This window comes from Struthio camelus, chromosome 20 (assembly GCF_040807025.1).
Source record: "Struthio camelus isolate bStrCam1 chromosome 20, bStrCam1.hap1, whole genome shotgun sequence".
In the NCBI taxonomy this organism is placed as follows: Eukaryota; Metazoa; Chordata; class Aves; order Struthioniformes; family Struthionidae; genus Struthio; species Struthio camelus.
In genome coordinates, this window is record NC_090961.1 from 13,138,691 (window position 1) to 13,162,548 (window position 23,858).

A 23,858-nucleotide genomic window follows, 5' to 3' on the forward strand; every position below is an offset into this window, starting at 1 on the left:
AAGAAGGTGAGCAAACCACACTTTGCGCAGAGTGCTGTGATCTCAAATCTTATTTGTGTTTCTCTGTTTCTGTCATCATCAGCTGGGATGTTTTAAGTCAATGAAGAATACAAATGCCATAGGTGTGACCTGCAGTCTCCAGTGTCCTGAGTGGGGTGTTGGTGCACTTAAAACAAAATAACAAAGCCAGAAAAAGGAACCAAAACTCACTTTGGTTTCTAATGGACTCCAGTTTGGGCTTACAGAGAAGTTATTTGCCTGTCTTGTACTTGCGTCAGTCCCGCTGAAGCATAATCAAAAGACAGCTGTGCAGCCTGGAAGGGAAAATTGCCATAATAAATTACCTAGCTGGCTACCACCTTGTGAGATGACTCAAAGGTGATCAGCCACAAATTGCAGTGAAAGGTTTGGGAAAGGAGAAGTCTCTAACATATGTGGGGACAACTGACACTGATCTGGACTCCAATAACCACTTTGACTTTCTGCATCTCGGAGGAGAGAGACACATGCTTCTTCATTTCAGACGTATTTTTGCTACGCCAGAATGGAGATATCCAGCCCACACAGTGTGTTGCTATCAAGTGTGCACTGATCACCCAGCCTGGTGCACAGGATGTTTCCTCTTCAGATGTCTGCTTGGCCTGAATCCTGGGCAGGCTCTAACTTCTGCAAAAGTAATTAATATCTCATCTCTGCCAAACTTGCACAAGTCATTTAAACAAACTAGCTCTCACTGCCTCCCCCCAGAGCCCTGTCTCCTCTTCTCATCCTGATACCTTATCGTGCTATGAACAGGATGTTTTACATTGCTTTCTCTATGGTGACTGGACAAACATCCTTTCACTATCAAAAACCCTTGGATTGTTACTGTATTGGAGAGCCTTTGATCTGTGCTTGGATAATTAAAGATAAAAATGGACTCCTCCCACCCTGCTTTATATCTGACAATCCTGATTTAATAAAAGTTGGATGTTAACCACTGTACACCGGAAAACCAGTAAATGCTTTTGCAGAGGCCAGGAGAAAGGTATGAATCCTGGTCACCAAACACAAGATAGGCAGTTCTGGTGTTGTCCCAAAACAATCTCAAACTAACGTCACCTCACTGGGAACATATATGTGTGTGCAGAGTTAGTGTTTGTTCTTCATTACTGTAATTTCGCTAAAATGATTTATCAGTGATATGACATGTCTCTCTGTGCCAAGAACTGCTGAATAGCCTGGCATTTGTTCCTTGTTGTTCTCATTATTGGCAGTTGTTAAAGTGACTTCAGGTACTGGAAGGCAGATGGATCATGTCATTCACCTTGTACTGTCTGAGATATGACTTAAAAGCCTGAGAGCCGTGTAAGTTGTGCTTGCACAGCCATGGATTTTCTTTTTCCTGTGTTTTCTTCAACTAATGTGTGTGGCAGTAATAAGAGTAATGCTCATGCATTGATTTGAGAAATCCCATTCCCAGGCTAAACTTGAAATCTGTCCTATGTACTGCTTCATGTTGTGCTGCCGGCATTGGCCACATATCTTGTCTTGGATGACATGTGTCATGGCAAATTTATCATGCCAGCTCAGCAACTTCAGATGCGCTGTCCTGTGAGAGAAGGACTTAGTCAACATGCCCTGACACCATGAGCCAGTGTGTTCCACTTGTTTGCCCACCTTTAGCTGCTGTGAAAAAAACACCAGCTCATGCTCGGAATGTTTACTGGTGCCATTTAAATTAGCTCTTGATTGGAAAAGCAACAAATTAAAACTCCTCTATCATAAGAGCAGAGAGAGAAAATTTTTAAAAATGGGGAAACATTACAACTTTTTACCAAAGCTTTCTTTCTCTGGTTAAATCTGTTCTCATGATGAAAGGAGCTCACAGCCTGTTCTTACACAAGCATTTTAGACTTTTCTTCATGAGCACGAACCTTTCTGGGAAGAGCAGCTTTATGTCCCAGTGTAGGCACCATGCCATTTTCCAAGTCTTTTGGGTGGCAGTAGTATTTGTAGCATGTATTACATTTATGTTGTAGCTGCTGTAGTGCAGTGCACAGAGTTGTTTGGCTAAGCAGGGAGGCTAAATGCTTGCCCCAGATGTTCTGGACAAGCTCCTTTACCTGAATTAGAGCAGCCTGTGAACTGAGAGGCAAGGGGGTTTTTTGCCATGTGCTTTCCCTGAAATGTGTTGCCTTGTCTGGCGCTGCTACCTCAATCCTGCACACTGGGTAGAAGGCCCTTCAGGAGTGCTTTTGCTAATGGCCCAGCTTGAAGCCTCCCTCCCAAAGTCTGGCTCCCTTCTGTTTGGCAAAATAGGGCATCCTCTCTTGAGAAGGGCTACGTGTGTCCAGCTGTTCTTCACCAGGGGCTTCTGACTCCATCCCAAATTTGGTTATTTCTGCATGCACTCATTCCCCCCGGGCTTCTGTTATCCTCTCAGTGAAGAATGTGGAGACGGAGACTCTCTCATGCAACATCCTTCTATGTTTGTAGCTGCCATTAAACTTGGCCCTGTTGGGGGAAGCCACCCTTTACATTTGCAGATATTCCTATAAGGAACAAATGTTATATCTATTTAAATATTTTTTTTCTTTACTTTAATCATGTTATTTGCCTGTCGTGTTTCCGGTCACATCTACCAACTTGTCTTCTGCAAATTGCTCTTTGCAGAGAATCTTAAACCTGTCTTGCATATGTTCTAGGTGGGTAACTGGGCCATGAAAAGGAAGTAGGAAAATTTCAATGAGTGTGCCTCTTCTCTCTGCAATTTTGCAGAATGAGGTGAAGAAATTGGATGTTTCTGTCATACTAATCTCAAAGGATCACCCACCACAGTGAGATGACTACAATAGATGTTAGTGTTGCACTTGAGTAGTGCAGGAGCTCATAAGAAATTTTTCTTGGTTTCTTACATAACTAGTTTCTAAGAGAAGGCTTGATGGAGTCTCATAGCCCCTTCAGTTGAATTGTGTTGTTTTTAAAATTTCTTTTTAAATGGTGTGTGCTCTTCAACTTCAATACCCTCATCATCTATAAGAATAATCTTCATGCTAAGGCAAACTTAGCATCTTTTGAAGTGTGATAGCATCCAGAAGGCTGGTAGAACTGGCTTCCTGTAGCTCTCATGGGGTAGAAGGTTCCCTTGTAAGGTTACATCTACTCCCCCAAAACTCCAGGTCAACCAGCAAGTCGGAGAGGAGAACCAGGTTTAGATGGATCTCAGGAGCTGAGGGGACTTCTGATACTATAGTGAGCAGAGCTTCACGTGATGGGAGAATCTGATCTGCTATCTCATCTCTGCTTTGAATGTCTTTTTCCGTGGTTTTGATGTAAAACACATTCTTCAAGTTTGCCAGTCTCTTTACCTCCCCGCCAGTCTGCAAAGTAAATGTAGAGGGGACAGACAGAGAACTGAAAATCTATCTTTAAGACTTAGCTTTTTATGTTTAGTCAGCAGAAAGGGATATTTTTCTTTGGAGATCTTGGTACAAATAGGTCTACATTAAGAAACAATATTAGTTACAGTGGTTTTGTTTTGGTACTTAAGGTCGTGTTACCAAATCATGCCATGACTTTGTGCAATTTATGATTTTCACGAATGCTGAAGAGATGTCTAGTTTTAAAATACCACCAGTACAGCAAATACACAACGAGACTGAACTAAGTGCATCTGTAGTTGATTAAAGCTGCCAGTTATTACTGGCTAGGGCATGGTACTTTAACAGAACCTGAAACAATAGGTAGGGAGTTTCAAGGTTGGACTGAGGCTTATGATCTGCTTTCCTAGTAGATCCTACCTGGGTACTTTGCCAGTGCACGGCCCGGAGCAGATGCTCTCTGTCCATTTTCTTTTTGCTTAAGTGGGCCCTTGCTGGCCCTCGCTCAGGACCACTCTTTAACCTCTGCCTTACAAGGGGGTTGCACCTTTCCTAGACAACTACCTTGCAAAACGCGTGCTGCAGTTTGCTTCTTCAAGGACATGTAATGTTGCCTGGCGCACATCAAGCAAGGCCTTGGCAGCTACGTAAAGCACAGTTTCTCTTTCCCTTAAATTACGAGGCTACAGCCCTGTGTTGCTGTTTCTTGAAACTGTCTTTGGACTCAAATCAGTATTCTTTAGGTTGTGAGGAGTCGTGCTGCTGGAGCTTGCTTTAAAGCATAGGTTCTCTCTCTTTTCTTCCCTCTTCAGTTGTTGCCCTTCCAGGTCTCTCTTGTCCGTGAATCACTTGTGTTCATTCATCTCTGCAAGATTAAAGTTAGCTGAACGTACAGGCTTCTTAAGGGCTAAATAGCAATCACAAGTTCTTAGGTAGCACTTTTTATCCAGAAGATCTAAGCCATTTCCAGAGGAAGTTGATATAATCTTTTTAATAGATTGTGAAACTGAGGCCTGTGACCTCTCTACAGTGCTTGGGACAGAGCACAAGTCCCTGACTCCCACCCCAGCAAGCTACACGAGTCATTTCTTTCTTTTTATCTGCATTTCCAATCAGTGTCTCCCAGTTGGTCCGGAAGCTGCACTCAGTTACCTCTTTCAAAGGAAGAGAAATAATTGTGCTCTTTTCTCCAGCATATGTCCTCCGTAGGTTTCAGTCAGATATGTGCTACCACATGGCTTTTCTGGCTTTGCCTGCTTCTCCTAGTCATTGTTCTGGAGGTGGAAAAACATGCTGGAAGAGTTACTGCTTTTCCCCTTTTTATTTGATGTTCCTTGCTTGTCTCTGCAGAGCCGTTTAGATAAGGGGATTTATCAAGCTTGAACGAATTAACTCTGGATGCAGGAAGTCAGAATTGAGTGCTCCAGCTGTGAAATCCTCAGACTTACCCTGAAACACACATGGGTCTGAAGGACTTTCCGAAATCTTTTTTCCCTTGCTGGCTTCCCTCACAGTGGTGAAGTTTAGCTGATACCTTGCTGGACTTCTGTTGCGGATGTGCCATGAGGTTTGTTTGTTGGCCAGTTGCATGCAGGGCTGTTCAGTAATCGTAACTGCATAGTAGGATTGCATTGAGCAAGAGATGTCTCAGCTGCCACTTCAGGTTTCCAGTTCCTTGAGATTTTTTGCTTTACTCAGAAAGGAAGTTGTTTTTGAGAGAAATCCAGTAATTTTGGCTACAGAAAGGCGCTTTAGAGGTTGTTATCAATTGCTATCTCAATGCAGAATTGGCACTCAGACCAGTGACTTCTCAAAAGAAAGGAGGAAAAAGGCTTCCTGGAAGCTCAAGTTAGGAAGAAAATGATTGTCGAATTGACTGAAAGGGTAGTTTGTGCCTTCAGTGCCTTCTCCCTCTCATTATATGTCTCCATAGGTCGAATGGATCTTGAAAGATTAGATATCCAGGAGAGAGTTTAAGAAAACTCAGTTTGTTTTCTAAAGCTTGATGTACCCTGGCTATGCTTGGTGTTGTCAAAGCTGTCTGGGAAGTGCAGCAAGACTCTGATTGCCAGATGTATCCTCCTACCAGGGTTAAAGAGTGAACCAGTGAAAGCTTCTGAAATTCTGAACCAGAAGAGAGACCGCCGTAACATGCATCTGGAAATAGTGAAAAATACCAGGACTTCCAACAGAATCCAAGCCAGAGAAGAAAAATAACCTCATGCCTACCTCGAAGTACCAATTGCTTGTCAGCACCAGCAGAGCAAAAGTGTTGGTTCACGTGGGAATCCTTCCTTCACTGTGGCCCTGAAATTATTCTCCTGCTAGAGGGGGAGGGGTGAAGAAGTGGGAGGGAGAGATGTCATTTAATCATATGAAGATCAGTTACACTTTCATCTTTGTGAAGAATTGCACTTCCAGATTTAATATCTTCTTTTGGCCCCAAACCGTTCAAAAATGTCTCTTACTCTGTTGCGAAGGTCAGAAGCATGGGTAATGAGTCCCATGATAATGCTTTGCAGACTTTCCCTTTGAAGAAGACCTCCGCTAAAAGCAAGGATTGCAAGTCAGGAGGTGATAAACTCTGATGGAGACTTTTCTTTGTAGCCTTCCTTATCTTTAAGGGGTGGAGTGAGCATCATTTTCTTAATGTCTGTGAAGCTTGCAGACACATTTAATGGTACATTTCTTTACTGAAATTACCTGCTTAAGGTATTTTTCCTTTCTCCCCTGTGTATTGCTGAGCGAGCAGGACTGCTTGCTTCTTTTTGAACCAGATTAGGGAAATGGAAATAGCCTGGACTAAGGGAACCCGCCTCCCATCCCCCCCCCCCCCCAAAGCAAAAACAAACAAAAAAAAAACACTAAAAAGGTTTTTTGATAGGATTTTTTCAAGGTGGATCAGTTTCTTGGTCCATCTGCAGTGCAGATGCACAAGTAGTTGTTGCAGCACAGGTGTAGTGAGAGAGCAATACCTTAAGCTGCTATTGTTGTCAAAAACATACTGTTGAACTAGGCCCCGACACTATGGGCCTAGTGTATGTCAGTACTGTAGAGAAGGACTCCATGTTACCAGTTCATGTTCTCTTTGTTTTGACTGGAAGGAAAGCTTGAATCCACTGGCAACTTCAGCCTGTGTTAATTAACAATTTTTACTGTTTTTTCCCAGATTGCCCGACAGGAAGGAAGAGTCATTTTAACCTCTGGACTCCCATATCAGACTGTAAGTGCTTAGAGCTTCTGGCATTTCTCTGGCATTGTCATTGCATGGTCTGGGATGTGCAGTGCAGAGAAGAGGAAAAGCCAAATATGAAAGAACAGCTGGCTTGGTTTTTTTGTCTGTTTTCTGCACTGAGAACTACGAAAAGGGTCTTGTGAGATTTGTTGTCGTTCTGAACGGCCAAAGATTGGATCGAAGTTTCTTTTATACTTGATACTTCATCGGTGGGGAGAGCAATTGACCTCCGTGTCAAAAAAATCAAGCCAAAGTGTTTCTGTATAGCTTTACTGACAAGTGAAATGCAACTCACTTCCCATGCATTTTAGCACGAAGATTCTTGTTTGCTGATTCGCTCCGTACTGACTCGATACTTAAAGACTTTTCTTCGGGCTCAGAAGAGAGACAGCTGAAGCCACTAAGCATGTGTCCAAGTGGAGGCTTGAGTTGCTCTACAGACACACAAAAAACAAAGCAAAACCCAACCATGCCTCATCACCAGACATTCAGAGCCCTTCATGAAACATACTGCAAAGCAGAATGTTGATGGGAATATCCTGAACCTGTCAAGTCAATGGCTGCAGTGTCATGATGCCTGCTGCAAAGTTCTGTGCCTTCTGCTATTGCCCAAAAATTCATCTGGAGAAGTGAAATTATTCAGGATTACATGTAAGAGCCAGGGTGCAGGACTTCATTTCAGACTATAGATATAAAAGATCCCAACTGTTCAAATGGTTAGGTGGAGCATTTGCTGAAGTTACGTGGGTAATTTCCTAGTTTATAGCTGAACGTTCAAGAAAACTATCCCCATGATGAGATACTATGAGGCAAGTGCAGCCATGCCATGTTACAGATTCCTTATCCAGACTGTGGTTGCTAGTATCTGCAGTTGATGCTGTTAAGTATTTCAGAGTCCAGCGTAATCTTACTTGGCAAAGCTGTGACTCCAAAGCACTGTGTAGAAATTGCGAAACGAAAATAATTGCTTCCCAGTGTACAATATTGTCCTGGGAAATGTCTGGTTCCCTTTGTTCCCTTGCCTTTGTATGCCTTACATGCGGACAGAATGGCTCTGCCAGGCTCTTTTACTTGCATTTAGCTGATCCCAGCTTACTTGCAGTTTTTATTACATTCATAGAGATGTGTCTGGACACTTCCCAGTGCTCAGTCCCAGATACAGACTTTTGTGCTAAATGTGGAACAAACATTGAGGGAGTGTCCACATCAGCCACTTCAAATTCGTTGGCCATCTATGAACTCCAGGTAAAGAAGTGTATGAACTAGAAGGGGTGAAGTGGTAAAACTGTCATTAGATACTATCTCCTTGATTATGCTTCTGCAAATAGTGTGTGATCTGGCCAGGTTTCATGTGAAAGCTGTGATTAAATTCAGTTTCCTCCTGCTATCCCTGTCAGCACCGTACCATTGAATAATAAGTTAAAAGGAACTTAGGCTGTCGTGTATGATATATTGAACACTATACTGCTTCAGTAGTCTCAAAGCTATTTGCAACAGTGGCGAAGTATTAAATTACCTATTGTGCTTGTTAGATCAAAATTTAGACTGTAAACACGTATTAACTCCAAATGTTACTTGTTGTTAAAATCAAATCAAGTGTATTAGGAAAAAAAAGACAACAGATCATTATGCATGGAGTGCCTCATTTGTTATCTTTTGGTTTATGATTTGTCTTTTGAAGCTGCAGTCCCAGGTGGGAGAAGGAAGGTGTTTCTCCGTGAACTGCTCAGAAAAGGCAAAAGAACAGGCCCTGCAGGTTCTGAAGCACTTCAATGTTCAAGTAACCTTGGCGGATATCTTCAGTCGCTGCCAGGTAGGACTAGCCTTTTCTGAATTAAAGCCAGTGTTCACTAGCTGTTCCATGCACAACAGACACCATTTCAGCTTTTTGGGTTTTGCATTCAGTGGCTTGCTCTTGGTTAGCAAGATTTCTGCTTGGACTTTGGCAATGTCTTACAAAGCTGTGAGGGGTTTTGGAGTGTGCTTATATCTTTCATAACTGTTGATGACTAAAGTCAAACAGCAGAGGCACTGCATGTGCAGCTTGCTAGAAGCTTGGTTTTCAGATTTTTGGTACTTGGCATGTTTTTTGGCATTGACTCTCATGGTTATATTCTTTTTGTTCCCGCATCCTCTGTCTAGGACACATGCTGTTTTAATTGTAAACCAAGTTTAATTACAGTTTTGTGATTCTGATAACACTTAATTATTTTAATAGGGGGATTTTTTTAGGGCCTTATATTTTTTAAGGAGCTATTTGGTTAATTCATGTCCATGCTAGCTGACGATCCAAACTGTGTTTGGCATTGGATTTCTGTGGATTGTTTTTTAAGAAGAAATCTTGATTGTGTTAGCTCAAATCTTCTCCATCTCTTCCAGTTTCACTGTTGTACGTGTTAACAGTAACACGCTGAAACTTATCCCTTCAAAAGCTGTAATATAAACCAACTTCAACATCTCTCATCTTATCAGTGTTTAAAGAAAGAAAAAGAAGAAACTGCAAATCTAGCTTGAAAAGGAGCTTTCTGTTATGACTAAACATGCAAGCCAAGTACTTCAGTAAAGTCTGGCTCAGTGCCTTTTGGTAGACAGCTAACAGGATCTCCTAGCTTGGTGGAACTGTACAAATGTTGTAGGAATGACTATTGAGCAAACACAACAGTATGTTTTTATATGTTTTCATCATGTATCTGATGTTAGAAGTTGATGAAACCATGTCTGTAACTTGTACAGAAAATGAGAGTTGTCCAGCTGTTCAGGTTGTCTATAGGATAAGAATGACGTAACACCACGCAGATGGAGTAGACATAATATGGGTTGATCTGTTGATCTTCAGGATGAGTGTGTATACTCAAATACAAGATAGCACATTCAGTCTTGTGGTTTCAGTGGCACGTAGTGACACACTGGCTTCTTTGCTATATATAAAAAAAAAAAATCTTGTAACAAACCTGGTGTATTTTCCAGTTCCCTGAGATTCCATCAAATGGTAGTGTTCTTCTCCACGGTTGTTTGAGAAGCTGAGAGAATAAGCGCATGCAAAAAAAAAAAAACACCAAAGAAAACTGTGTAATATCCATAATAAATGCAGAAGACAGTGCAGCATGGAACATAAAAGTGACTCTTTGATCATGATCTGGAGTGTGAAACTGCTTAACTATACGGCTTTTTAGTATATGCTGTCTTAGATTACAGTATAAATAGGGATAATCAATCTGGCTAGGAATATATACTAAGTGTTCTCTTACTTCCAGGAGAAATAGCTTCCCTGTAAATTGTGGTGGTAGAAGAGCAGCACATTTTACACTGCTACACATGGGAAGATGCTATTATTTGCCAAACTGTTCTGTGTTCTGAATCATGTATTTACCTACATTTAAGGCTTTGGCATTTTGGAGCTAGTTTTGTTCAACTGTCCTCTACAGATTGCACCACAAGTTTCATTGATACAATGCTGCTGTTCTCAAGGAGAATCCCAAGCTTTCTGCAGCTGTATATTCCTAGCAGGCACCCAGCTGGTGGCACAGGAGCACTCTGCACCTGCAGTTCTCAGGAAATTTATGTGTGAGGAGGGGAGTTGTGATCGGTAGATTGAAAAGGATCATAGTGCATAACTGTAGAGAGTATTGACTGCCCACATACAAAATGGCAAATTTCTCCTTTTAAAAGGATGCTCTGGGACCCCTGCAGCCAGCATAGACACTTCAGCACTTCATTTGCAAGTTCTTTCCAAAACATCCTAATTCTCTGCCAACCTAGTGAAGCTGATTGGGCTTAATCAGGATGGAAGACTAGATCCTTCAATTGCCGAGCTGGTCCCTTCGTGCTGCCTCTTCTGGTCTTTGCAGACTCGTTTGAGGTCTGCCAGCTCCTTGCAGAAACCTTTATTGCTAATGGGCAACCAAGGATTTAGTCTGTCCCTGTGGCATGGGAATTCTGATTGCATGGCTGAGCTTCCGGAAACATGTAGGTGCTCAGCAGAATGGGGGGTCTGGGCAGTAATAATTTGTAAGCTCAGCCTTCCTTGCCTTCATGGAGCTTGGCTGAAGAGGCTGAACTGCAGCCCCATCGGCAAAGGACGGCTCCGTTCCGCTGCCGGAGCACTGGCGACTCGTTATCAGCTGTGATCATCCATTGTAGATAAGCATTTTCTGTGTGTCATAGGAAGCAATGTGGCATCCTGCCTGACTCACTCTGTCTCATGGAGCAAGGGCTTGTTTTGTCTCTTGGGCTTCTATTCTGTAAATGACTTGAGTGACTATGTCAGCAAATGTTGTTGCTGTAACAATCAATGCGTGTAACACAGAACACATGGTAAAAATAGGTCTCAGTTCAATGTTGGACCCAAGACTGCTGTAAAATTTGTTTCCTTTGTCAGCTCCCTCAGCAGGGATAGACGGCTTCTCTTTTGCAGATGCAGAGAAGGCTTTGTAAACCTGCCAAAATATTGTACCTTTTTTCTGTTCAAACAATGGCAAATACTGGCTACCTCCATCTGACTTTTCACAGTGAATGCAAAGAGAACATCACCTGTGTGCTCCTTGTCCTAACTTCCTCTTTCATGTGTACCGGGCTTCTGCTTGATTGTTTTTGCGCTGTGCTGTGTTTGGGGGTTGACCTGCTGGAAAGTAGCTCTGCCGAGAAGGACCTGGGAGTGCTGGTGGACAACAAGTTGAGTATGAGCCAGCAGTGTGCCCTTGTGGCCAAGAAGGCCAATGGTCTCCTGGGGTGCATTAGGCAGAGTGTTGCCAGCAGGTCGAGGGAGGTGATCCTGCCCCTCTCCTCAGCCCTGGGGAGGCCTCCCCTGGAGGACTGTGTCCAGTTCTGGGCTCCCCAGTACAAGAGAGACATGGCACTCCTGGAGAGAGTCCAGCGGAGGGCTACCAAGATGATTAGAGGGCTGGAGCACCTCTCCTCTGAAGAAAGACTGCAAGAGCTGGGCCTGTTGAGCCTGGAGAAGAGAAGACTGAGAGGGGATCTGATCAATGTGTACAAGTATCTGAAGGGGGAGTGTTGAGAGGATGAGGCCAGTCTCTTCTCTGTGGTGCCCAGCAACAGGACTAGAGGCAACGGGCACAAACTGAAACACAGGAAATTCCATCTGAACATGAGGAAAAAACTTCTTCCCTGTGAGGGTGACAGAACACTGGGACAGGTTGCCCAAAGAGGTAGTGGAGTCTCCTTCCCTGGAGATATTCAAAACCCGCCTGGATGTGATCCTGGGCAATGTGCTCTAGAGGTCCCTGCTTGAGCAGGGAGGTTGGACTGGATGATCTCCAGAGGTCCCTTCCAACCTAAACGATTCTGTGATTCTGTGCTGTGGCGCTGGAGGCTGCTGTCAGTTATGGCCTTCCAGATGGGACCATTGTATGTGTTTCTCAAGTGCTGCATCTTAAGGACTCTCTGATCATCATGGAGAAGCCACCTGTGCATAGCATGTTTAGCTAGGCCTGGCATTGCCTTCAGTGAGCAATGGTTTAAGGGGCCTGAATGGCAAAAACACAAATTCTGTCTTTCAGTGACATGCAAAGAACCCCCAGGAAGTTATGTGCTTCCTAGCCTTAAAATCTTTGAAATAAACCCATTTCCTCTATCTCTTTGAAATGCAAATGTCTTTTGTCTGTCACCTCTTCACACATCTGAATATCTTGTACAGCTTTTTTCTTCCCAGATATCCCCAAATAGCTCCTTCAGAAATGGGCGGATGTGGCAAGCATGTTGGAGATGGTTCTTACATGATAAATTCAGCACATTGGTCTCTGATACTAGTCAGGAAGATCTTTGTGAAGTCATCAGGCGCTATAGTAAGCCAGGTAGCTTGAGTGGAAGGCAGGCCCTCTTGTCCTGCTAACTTAGAGGAAGTTCTAACACAGAACTTGGATTAAAAAGAAAACCTTATTAAAGACAGTGTCTTACCAGACTGCTACAGTTTCAGATACAAACGTCTGACAAGTAGGTCATTCTAAATGGAGTTTAATGTTTGGCTGTTCTCACAGCTCTGTAAATTCAGTGATAAGATTGTCTCCCCACCCTACTGTGATGCGGCACCCACCTGCACCCAAATCACAGGGCACATGTGGTGGCTTTAGCTAGGCTATGCACTCTAGCAGGGCAGCAAAGGAACAGGAACTCAATTCTAGCCTAGTAAATAAGCTCTTGAAAATGAACTTTTATTGGAAAATGTTGCCCACATGACTGACTTGGCCTTTTCCATCTCTTGTTTCTGTACTGTCTTTGAACACTGAACATTTGACAGAACTTTGAAGTTTCATCTGAATAGGAGAGAAGCAGATGTAGATAACCATCTATTTACTGACCTTATAGTCTGGCTAATACATCTTCATTTCTTGCTCTCTTTCTCAGTGAGCCTGAGGTATTGAGGACTTTCCCTTCCTTTGTCCTAGTATGATATCTGGCCTAGTCAGGTTCTTGTCAGTGCAAAACCACTTGTGTCAAGGGAAATAATTCACGAAGGGGAATGGAAGCCCTTGGTTGTGAGTAATGCCGCTTTGAGCAATATTGTCAGGGTGAAATTGCAGTTTGAATGGTGATAAACTGATGAGATAAACAGTGCAAGTTGTTAGCTCTAAATCTTTGTATAGCAAGTGTTTGTCACGATGGTTTGAAGGGAAAACAGTATATTCTGTGTTGTAGAAGATAGCCAATAAATTATTCTTGTTATGTAAGAACTTAGTCATTAAAAGTTTTTAATTCTGCTGTAAAATTCTTGCTGGTTTGAGACTCTGCAGACGGATTTGGAGCCAGGAGGACCTGTCCATCTTTAGAAAAACTGAGTTCTGTTCTGCTTGAAACAATAAACTGCTAGTTAGCTGAACTTTGAGAGTCTGCGGCTTTGCCTTTCCACCAAACACGGGAAAAGTCAGCTCCTCTCCTGCCAGGCAGACGGCGGTCAGCGGAGCTCGGGAGACCTGGGTCCTGCTGCATGGCCGTGGCTGTGTCCTTTCCTCTTTGGCCTCTCTTTCCTTTCCCACCCTCTGTTTGGCTTGACCCTTTAGCTTTTGAGCTGTCGAGGGCACAGCCTCTGTTTGGACAAAACCTAGCGCAATGGGAGTTTTATCCCAGGTGAGGTTTCAGGGCATTCCTGCAAGAAAGAAAGATTGCAATTATATCCTCTGCAAAAAATAAATGTACAGGAAAAAAATCTCTTTGGCCTGAGTTATAGTTTCTGCAATTGAGCTGCCTTGCATTTATTATAGGATTATCAGTAAATTTAAATAGGTTGTCTCTTTCACTTCACTGAATGGTCTGATCCTAAATAAGCAAATTACATCACCTATTCTGATGTCCTGTTTAACTTATGACCTCAGCCTGAGCTCTGCAGGATGTGAGAGATAGCTGCTTTATTTCATTGTCTGGAGATCTGATATCTTTTTTTCCCCCTCTTCCCTGCTCTTTCTGTTTCAAAGCGACTCACCCTAGGCTTTTAGAAAGGTGTTAGCATAGGATTAAGAGTAGGCGGGCAGGAGAGAGAAGATTGTCATTTTTTGAGATTAGGTGCAGAAGTGTTATAGCAGTTGCAGCAAATGTTTCTGGTTTTGTGTGGTTAAAGTAACGAATTTCATTGCTGCAAAGCTCATCATGTGCAAACTGAGTTATGCAGAGCGAGCCTAGTATGGAGCAATCCATTTAGCAGGGACAAAGAAAAAGGCCTTATGATGAGATGAAAAACCCTGTGCTTGGGGCACTTTGTGAGACCCTTTGAAGCCAGCCTGGGAACTTTGGCAATATTAGTCGATAATTAGTAATATGGATCCCTCAAGCTGTCGTTTAGGTTGAAAATGTGCATGTCTCTCATGAGCCTCTGTCACACCAATCTGATCAGCAGGCTTTTTTGTTCCTTTTATGTGGGCTGCTCTGTCGGTCCAGATGATGATGAGAACTCCCAGACGTCTTCTTTCTCACTAACTTGTGAGCCAAATAGCTATCTCCCTGCTCTATCATGTCATGGAAGTTGCACCAGGGCAATTTTGTTCTGTGGTCACCTTTCTTGGCTTGGTCAACAGTCTTTTTATTCTTTTAAATGTAACAGTTGTCCTTCCCAATATACAGTAGAATTGAAAGGCTAAATATTTTGTAAAATGCTTCTTTGCTAAGAGACAGCAAGGGAGTTGCTTAGGATAAAAAGCATCTCAAACTGAAATGAGACTTGAGGAGATCATCACAGAAGTTAGAAAATGTCAGTTCTCAGAGCCCACATTTCAGCTTTGCGTTGCCTTCCACTTCTGCAATATCGTAGCTCTATTTTATTCTTCTCAGTCCTGAAATCTTTTTGGAAAGGCTGTGTCACCATCTAAATGAAGAGTTAAGACGGGTCATGTGCACTGGATTTTACAGATTTGGGAATGTTGAGAAAGAGAATATTGTTTTAAAACCCTTTGTGGTTTAATAAAAGGTTCATCCATCGGATACAATTTGTCAGCGCCTACAGGTCAGGAAAACCTGTGATTAACAGCATCTGTGGTTTCCCCAGATGTGTGTTAGCTGCTTATTCCTCACTAGCCCCTAGCCTAAAATGAAAACAGAGCCTTGGGCCTGCCCACTACGGAGGCTGTGATTTCTTGCTTCAGAGTGTGATTGTTCAACACAAAGGGTAAGGCCCTCTTAATCTTTTTGTTTATCCTGGGCCTGGCAATTTAGATGTAATCTGCAACTTGTACCGCTCAGATTCTGGCCAGGAAGCACAGCTGGTATTATTCTCTTTAGAGACATTGTTGAAGGAGTGAATTGACCTCAAAAGGTACTTGTCCCTGGAACCCTCTGAATGTGAGCATTCAGTTGTGAATATACCTAACCCTGAAATAGCAGCTTTTCATTCAAAGAGATGTTGTTCTTGCAGTTTGGAGTACATCTACATAACAGTCATTAAATGGCATCAGGGTATGTGAAAATTTGTCATAGCAATTTGTGCTCCTTTAGAGGCTCGAGTTGAGATTATTTTTCTCATCTCTAAGGCTTTATAAACCTCAATGAGAGCTCATAGTGAGCGGCCACAGTTAGGGCAAGGAAATGTGGGCACACAGAAGTAACGTGCCTCGTCCAGGCTCCCATGAGGAGCTCCCAGCGGGAATACAACCCATGACTGCTGACTCCCAGGCTGCACCTAACTGTTAAGAGATTGCCAGGTGCCTTCCTAGGCTTAAATGTAAGTATTTGTGTCTTAAGCGGGTAAAAGAATGTGTTTTATCTGCTGCTAATGTTAGAATGGGATCATGGGGAGCGTACCATAAATACTTTGGTTTATAGAAGACAATCCTGAGCAGGCTGGACCCTCCTGTGTGCAAGAATGGGAACATAGGAAGCGTATTGGCCATACCAGTTCTGCAGCATGATGCACAAGCGGGGTGCAAGCATGATACTCAAGCGGGGTCCTGTAAAATTCCCAGCCTTTAACTTTCTGTGTTATCATACGTGTTGAACACAAGAGCCCCCCCAAAAAGGGCTTGCCTGGGCCTAATTCTCACCAGCCAGCCTGGACAGTACTGCCTGGTTCCCACAGACTGTACGCTTTCCTGCCAAGATTTCAGTATCTTCAGAAATTCAGTGGAGCATGAAGGTCACAGCAAGGGAAGAATGACAGCCTGAGATTTTTTTTTCCCCCTCTCACCAGCTAGGAGCAGACTGTTGTCTCTCTCACATATTGACTGTTTTCATAGGGTTAGCGTGAAGTTTATGTTTTACACAGACCAGTGGAAGTCAGATATGGGAATGCAGCAGATCAGCTGTGTTTCTTCAAGGAAGACAGTCTCATGTTGCAGATTTTCTTTCTCAGTGTCTGCAAAAGCTTGATTTCCAGAGAAATTTCTTTTACAGATCTTTATCTTTAGCTTCTTTTTGTGGAAGTATGTGAGAGATTGTACCCAAGGTTTTGGTTTGTGTATTTTTCTCCTTTCTCTTTTTTCCCTTGCAAAGCTGCAGAAGAATATTAAACTTCAGAGGAAAAAAAGCTGTTAATTATTCATGATATTATGTATTACAGTGCTCTGTAATACATAATAATTAATAGTAATAATTAATAATAATGATGATGCCAAATTAGCCGTTAAAAGTCAAACCTCAGCTGACAGTAAATGTTTTCTTTTGAGGAAATCGTCCCTGTTCCTGGGAACCAGTTTTGCCCTCCTGTGCTAAATGCGAGAAAGGTATGAATGTGTGTTTTTTTCCTGGAGGGCAACACTAGCTGGAAAAATGCAGTTTTTAGCCAGTGGAAACAGAACAAGCAAACAACGATTGGCAGTGAAAACAGCACTTGCATTTAGACTAGCACAGAAAAGAAGACACAATGTAGTACAGAGTAAACGTCCTTTTATACAGTTCTGTACCAGGCTTTTTCTTCCTCTCTTCGGTTTGAACAGATTGGGGAAGTACATTGGTCAGCAGTGATGCTGGTGCACTGGGAGAAAGTAATGAAAGGTCAGTGGGTGACAGTGATTGAGTGACTGTAAGGAAAATGAAGAACTCTCTGGAGAAGGCAGTGACACAGCTATAACTCCCATGTGTCCTAAAGAAACCGTCCCCATGTTTTCTCTCAAATGTCATGAGAAAACAAGAGATTTGTAGCCAATTTAAGTTCCATTGGCTTCCAGTCCCCTGTGCCTCCTGAGGTCAGAGTTCAGTGTATTGACTGTGTCAAGAAGTCAAAATTCCCATGTTTTATACGCTGTAGAGTTTCTCCTCCTTTTTGACATTGGTGCCCTTATAATGTTCATTGTTTGTATGTCATGTTAAGGATGGGATGTCCAACTCTATCAGGGTTTGAATGGCTCTATATTTATACTGATGGGTTCTCATGATGATCATCCTGGGCATAGACCAGCAATACTATTACTGGGTCTCATTATTTGAGATATCTTGTGCATTAAAAGTTAAATAATGTCAAAGTTCTTGTTTTCACAATGGAGGGACCAGCTTCATCAGTAGTTCAGGTGAACGGAATTGATTTGAACACACCTAAATGTCTCCAGGGCTTTATTTTCACTTCATACATCAAGATGATGAAATAGTGGTGGATAGGAAACTTTCTAGAAAACAGTTTGATAAAGACCATCTTGTAGCACAGGTAATATCACTCCAATGTTTTCTCACTTCCTGCTGAGAATCGTGCACAAAAATGTTGTCCAGTTGTTGCAAATGCGTTTAAAATCCTGTTATATCCTTCATGGAGAATGAACATCCAACTCTAAAATTCGCAGTGTTTGCCCGGGCAGCTGTTTTGGCAGTAGACCTATGTTGTTCCAGGAGAATACATGATCTCTAGGCATTTTTGAAACAGTCATTTCAGTCAAAATTGTATACTGAGAATATACAAACTTGACTTCTTCATAGGATTTGACGGATTTGTAAGCGCTTGATGACATTTATCTGAAGATCTAAACTTTGCAGCTTCTTATGGGCATAAAATTAACATTGTGTGTTATTGATAATATTAATTGTATGAAATACAGCCTACACCAAAGAAAACCATAGTTCTGTGTACCACTGTGGGGTCTTGTACATGATTTCCTATTTTGTCTACTGCTGCAAAGGCATTTTCAGCTAGAAGCAGCTAATGATTAAGATAGTAAGCAACATATGTAAGGTCTGGCCTTTTCAAGAAGACCTCATCCCCTTAAGTTGCATACCGTCCAAATGACTTACTTGATGTAATAAGAGATCACTTTATGTTCATATAAACCCTTTCATCCAAGGATTTTGCAGTGTTTCAGAAACACAAACAGGTAAAGCAGTATCCTAATGAGACTTGAAAAGAGAAACAGGAAGGTTTTAGAAGAGTTTCTCAACACATACATCATGTTAATCATGAAGAAGGTGATATTTTCTAGTTATCTTGATGAAATACAGCTAGATTGTGTGCTGTAACCCGAGATAGGATTTTGTTCAGCTAGGCTCGGATGTTGTCTTTGAGTCCGTCATTTATAAGAGGCTCAGAATAAATTTGTTTCTCTCTCTATTCCCAGAAAGGCAATAGGAATCCCTTGGTATCACCAAGGTTTTTATCATTGACTTATCTGAGAGTGTGGTGATCTGGAACAAAGTCTCCTGAGAGGCACAACCTTTTCTTCTAGAGGGCAGCTCAGTACCCTCCATTTTCCCAAAAAAGGGAATGATATCTCAGAGGGAGAATGAGTGTGTACAAGTTTTGGCAAAGGTGGAAAACATAAAATTCAGGGCACACTTCTTGAGTGTCATGATGTTTCCTTTGAAGAACTGTCCTAATTCAAGTTACACAGTCTGAGCTGACCATCTCTTTGATCAAGGAAGTGCTGTGGGAAGGTGCAGATGAAAGCCTGTTTTTCTCTCACCCTTAATATTTTCTCCGTTTCTTCCCTTTCTCTCTCCTCATCTTTTTTCTTTGTGGTTCCTGTGTGAGCTGCTCCTGTTAAGGTATTTTAGTGAAAGGGGAGGTCTAAGAATGTTTAAGATTAGCTCAACCAGACAGTTTTATTTTCCTGATGCCCCTTATTATGATTGTGGTTACAATCAGGTGAGTCCGGCCTAAGTCTGTCTTGCTGCCAGGAGGATGGCCCAGCACCCCCTCGGCCCCTGCACCCTCATCCCTCCCTCAGGCTTGCTCTAGTGTTTGGGGTGGGGGGGGGGGGGGGCACGTGGTGATCCAGATGTTGAGACTGATCTGGCTGAAAGAGGACAGAGAGCCCATATGCACCTGGATCAGTGCTTTGGAGAGCCAAGGGGCTGAAGGAGCAAGTTGCAGCTCTGGTATAACAGTGGCATGGACCACTTCATCTCTGGTGGCCAGTTCCTGGTATAATGCTCCTACCTGTAGCCCGAAGCATAGCGGTGGATATAGCTGTCTGGAAAACTGTGGGCAGACACTAACCTCTGCAGCTGTTAGGTTTCTAATTCGACTCTCTAAATTCATGGACTTTAAAGAAGGCGAGCTCACTGAGCTGGGACATGCAGGAGGAAATTAGCTGGTAGTTGGAGAGAAGGAAGTTGGTGACAGAGAAGTCAGACAAGGAACGCGGTTCCCTACAAACAAGGTCACGTGAATGGCTATTTGGTGACAAGCTGGAGTGATCGATGTGAAAGGATAATAGGTCACTGGGGAGTTAGCCTGAAAGCTGAAGTCTCTCCAAATGTGTGTGGGACACTGGAAAAGGAAGTTAAGAAGACATCGAGTAAAGCCAAACAGTTTCTTGCACACCAGCCTGACTCAGGGCTCTGGTTAGTGTGCTTCCCTTGGCTTATTTTTGCCTGCTCCAATTTCTGAATATTTAAATGAGCTGAGCACCAAAAAATTATTCATGCTTCCTTCTGAGTCAAGCCTGGTCTGTGCTGAAGGATTCAGCCTTCACTCCCAGGAGTAAACGCAGCCCTCAGGTGGGACCAGCCCTTTCTCGCCCTGATTGACTTGCCTGTGACTGCCTTCTGAAGTTGTTTCTTCCCTGAGCAGGGCCTTCTCTGGATCAGCAACATTTAGTGGCATTTACTGGAGGGCTCAGATTACCCCAGTGAAAATAATCGGTTATGCAAAGTTACGCTGTTTAGATTAGGTTTCTTCTGTGTGGCCAGTGAGGTGTGAAAGTCAATCTGCTCTGTAAACCCTGAGGGCTCTTGCTCTGTGCTAACCTGATATGATACCTTTGGAGTTTAGCTCTCGAGGCGGGGAAAGCTGGCCAGTTCAGTTTAGTTCAGTTCAAAGGGACACAAGCCACAGGTGGTCACGGTGGGGCTGGGCTCCTGAGGAAAATAGTGCTCCTAAATCCAGATGGGGCTGAGCTTAGCCCCTGCCTGACAAAGAAAAATGGTCACCTGAAAGGAGGCTGCGAGGCTTGACTCTTGCCATGATTGCAGAGTCTTTCAGGTATTTCAGTTGGGAGAAGACTGATGTGGGCAGAGCATGGCTTAAGATCCAGTATTCTTGTTTGCAGTTGCATTATTGGCCTTTTTTTTCCCCCACAGATTCATCTGGTTGCTCTGAGATGTTAGTCCGTGCAGTAAATAGTAAATTCTCATGGTTAGGAGATGGGCTTCCTGCAGCAGGAATGTCTCTTTCTGCAGCCTGAAAAATGTTGTATAGTTTCTTCATTTTTTGATCATCTCCTTTTTTCTCACTGATACAACCACAGAATTGGAATTTCAGTGTGAGATGAGGAGTGGGAAAGTCTCTGGGTACAAACACTCCCTTCTGACTCTTCCCATCTGTCCTCTGTGGGTTTCTGTGTCATCTCTGCCCAGTGAGCTGCTAGTTCACTCCAGATTTGAACTAGTGATTGAGTGTGGAGGGTATGTGGATGACCAAGGAGTTTGGGCTGAAGCCCTGAGCTAACATGCAGGTATGGCAGTAGACTGTCCATCTGTAAGATCACAGTAGCCATCATAAGGGGCTTAGTAGCTTAGTAGCCATCATAAGGGGCTTGCCAGCTGCTTATTAATGCTTATATGCACTCAAGGAACTAATGATAGTAAGTTTGAGGGATGGACCAAGAGCTGCTGTCTTGGCCAGGTAATGCAAAAGCTAAGTAATGGGAACAATAATGAGAAGCAGTACGTGCATTTTTAAATCAGTGTCAATTTATGCCATTGCTGATCTGTGACTTACCACAGTATCATTCATATTCAGCTCTAGTGCTAAAAACAAGACTCAGTTCCTTTCTTACTTCTTAATGCAAAATACCTCTTTAGGGCTTCTTTGAAGTCCCCACTCCTGAAAATCCTCAATATATTGGCATCATTGTTACTGTTAACAACCCCTGCCAGTATCAGGAGTCTTTTCTGACAGATATCTCTGCAGGGGCTTTGTCAGACTCTGCAATTCAGACCTATACTATAGTCAGTTTTAAATGGCTAATGACGGGCCTCCCAGGGGATTTCTGCCAAACTCTCAAAGACCTCCCAGGTTTAAAAGTGGCAGGGTGTCCTTTTCCTGGGGCCAGTTGCAGGAGGAATGCACACAGTCGGATTCTCCTACCTAAGCTGCATAGGGCTAGTTATTTTTTCAGTTGCAAAGACTCATCCATGCGTATATAGCTGGTTGCTTAGCAGAAGAGAGATAGCTGTATCAGCAGAGGACATGGAATAAAAGATTAGATTAGGTAGAAAGTACCTCACCAGTGTGAGGTTTTATTATATTTTGACATGAAAATATCTTAATTTGAAAGCAACAGAAAAATTTAAAAAACTGAAAAATTCAAGTAGTGAACTAACCTGGAATCCAAATCAGAGGTACAATAAGGTTCATTCTTCCCCGGTGTACAGAGATGATACAGTGATATTTATGGGATAAAAGTAATAATGTGAATAGTCTCTAAATGAATTGGACTCCTACATACCATTTTCAGAGAAGAGAGAAAAATACTTGAGCATCATTGAAGGTCTGTTGGAAATGAGACTCAGGCTCTTATGACTGGGATTTCCGAAGAGCTTGAAGTCAGTATAGGCTGACACTGCTGCCAGATGAAGCCATCCCTTTCTTCTCACCTCTTTCCTACCCTGGTGCCTCTCTGCCCCGCTTGTCCTAACACAAGCGCTTGGTTAGCTGCAGGGTGGCTGGATCAGGGAACCGATCCCAGTTGAAACAGACCTGTCAAAACCAGATGGTTAATTTTAACCCGAATCATTCCCTTAGTGTGGTTCACTGCGCAGCTGGCCAGATGCGTGGGGTATGATAAGGGCATGATGCGGGGTGGACTCTGCCCCCGCTGTGTCAGCACAGGCTTATGCTGGCCAAAACCCTCACAAGCCTACAGCTGAGAGAGCTCAGGCTGGCATGTCTACAGCCCTTGCCTGTTAAATCCCAGTATTAAGGGAATTTGGCTGATGACCTGACAGTTTGCCAGTTAGGAGGATCACTAGGGAGGGTGGTCACCTACCTTTCCTCATTGGATGTCCAGGCTTGGCTTGAGTTTTGGCCTTGGGAGATGAGGCCTGTGAAATTGTGCTCTCAGCCTGTCTTAGCCCAGCCCTGTTACGACCCATTAATTTTGGACCTTACTGACAGTTCAAAATCTGTTTTGGTTCAAATCTGAAGTTGATCTTCCGATTTGTAAATGAAGTACACGATCAGGTAAAGTATACCTCCGCTTATATCCATGTGAACAGAAACTGTACCGTTTTGATCAGCTTCTAGCTGGTTGTGGTTGTGCCTTACCACACTTCTGTATCACGGCTGAATATGGTTCTTGGTTTCTGATTGCATTTCTCATTTTGTTCATAGTGAAAAGGCCTCTTCTCAGAGCTCAGCAAATGATTTTCCCAGAGAATACATAAGAATTGGTTCTTTGCTTGCACTTATGCAACTAAATATTTTTACAGAATCTTTCCCCTTCTAAAGGACTCAAGGTTCTCTTCTATACTGAAATCATTTCAATCTTTTGGGGGAAAAAAATAGCATCTCTTAAAGTGATTCTGTGCCTTTAACTGAGCTACAGTTGTACCGCGTAGTTGAAGCTTCATTTAGCCTGAATGAAAAACTTGATGCATGTTACTAAAGAGAGGAAACTGGTAGTGGATGATTTACTCAAAATGCCCTACAGCAATGAAGTTATAAATGAAGAGGGAGAACACCAAGAGCACTGAGATCTGAACCAGAGGAAATGCATGAAGCCTTATGCAAATCTCTAATGATGAGACTTAACTGAAATCATTTTTTCAGGGGTTGTAAAGAGCAAAATAACAATAGCCTTGAAATGCAAAGGTCACTAGATAATGCATCTTAGTATATGGTTGCATGCAGCTGAAAACTGGCCTTCTGGGACAGGCCAGCCCAGAAACTAGACTCTGAATCCAGTCTTGCTCTGGAAGCTGCCCCTTTGCTTGCCTCGGGGCTGGTTGCTGGCCTTGGGGGCCCCCTGCAAGCCTCCACCACTACCGCACTTCCTGGTGAGCAAGGCTGGGGGGCTCTTGCCATCTGCTTCACTGCCTTTCTCGGGCAATGGGACTGGTCAAGGTGCAAAAGTAATGCTCTGAGTGGAAGTCCTTCCTTCTGTACCTGTCTCAAAGCTGCCTCCTCTTAAATGCATATTTTAAACTGAATAAGAAACACTTAATGTGTTTCTGCATCAAGTTCCAAGAAGTCTGATGTGCCCTCAGCCATTAACAGTGTGCAGAGCAGCTGTGTGAGCAGCAGTGTGCACGCAGCTGGGAGACCAGTTTGTGAAATGAGCTCATGGCTTCAGCCCAGCTCCTCATGGGCAAATGCCCCATTACATAAGACACGGAAATCCCAGTGAAAAGAAACAGAGCAGCTCTTGATGGGTCACCAGGCTGTGGCCTGTCGTAGC

The 23,858-nt window shown here is 43.1% G+C and overlaps 1 protein-coding gene across 20 annotated transcripts in view; it reads left to right on the forward strand.

The window, feature by feature from the left end:
- Positions 1 to 23,858, forward strand: part of EXD3 (exonuclease 3'-5' domain containing 3) — a 340,424-nt gene that overhangs the window by 159,470 nt on the left and 157,096 nt on the right. For 19 of the 20 annotated variants that reach the window (XR_011135616.1, XM_068914384.1, XM_068914386.1 and 16 more), the window contains 2 exons: positions 6,532 to 6,585; positions 8,279 to 8,410. Coding sequence is in view for 19 of the 20 variants with exons in the window: in XM_068914384.1 (XP_068770485.1) it covers positions 6,532 to 6,585; positions 8,279 to 8,410 (186 nt within the window). In the remaining variant the exon portion in view is untranslated. Of the gene's footprint in view, positions 1 to 82; positions 978 to 6,531; positions 6,586 to 8,278; positions 8,411 to 23,858 lie in introns of those variants that run through there. The other variant, XM_068914390.1, reaches the window with a different exon arrangement.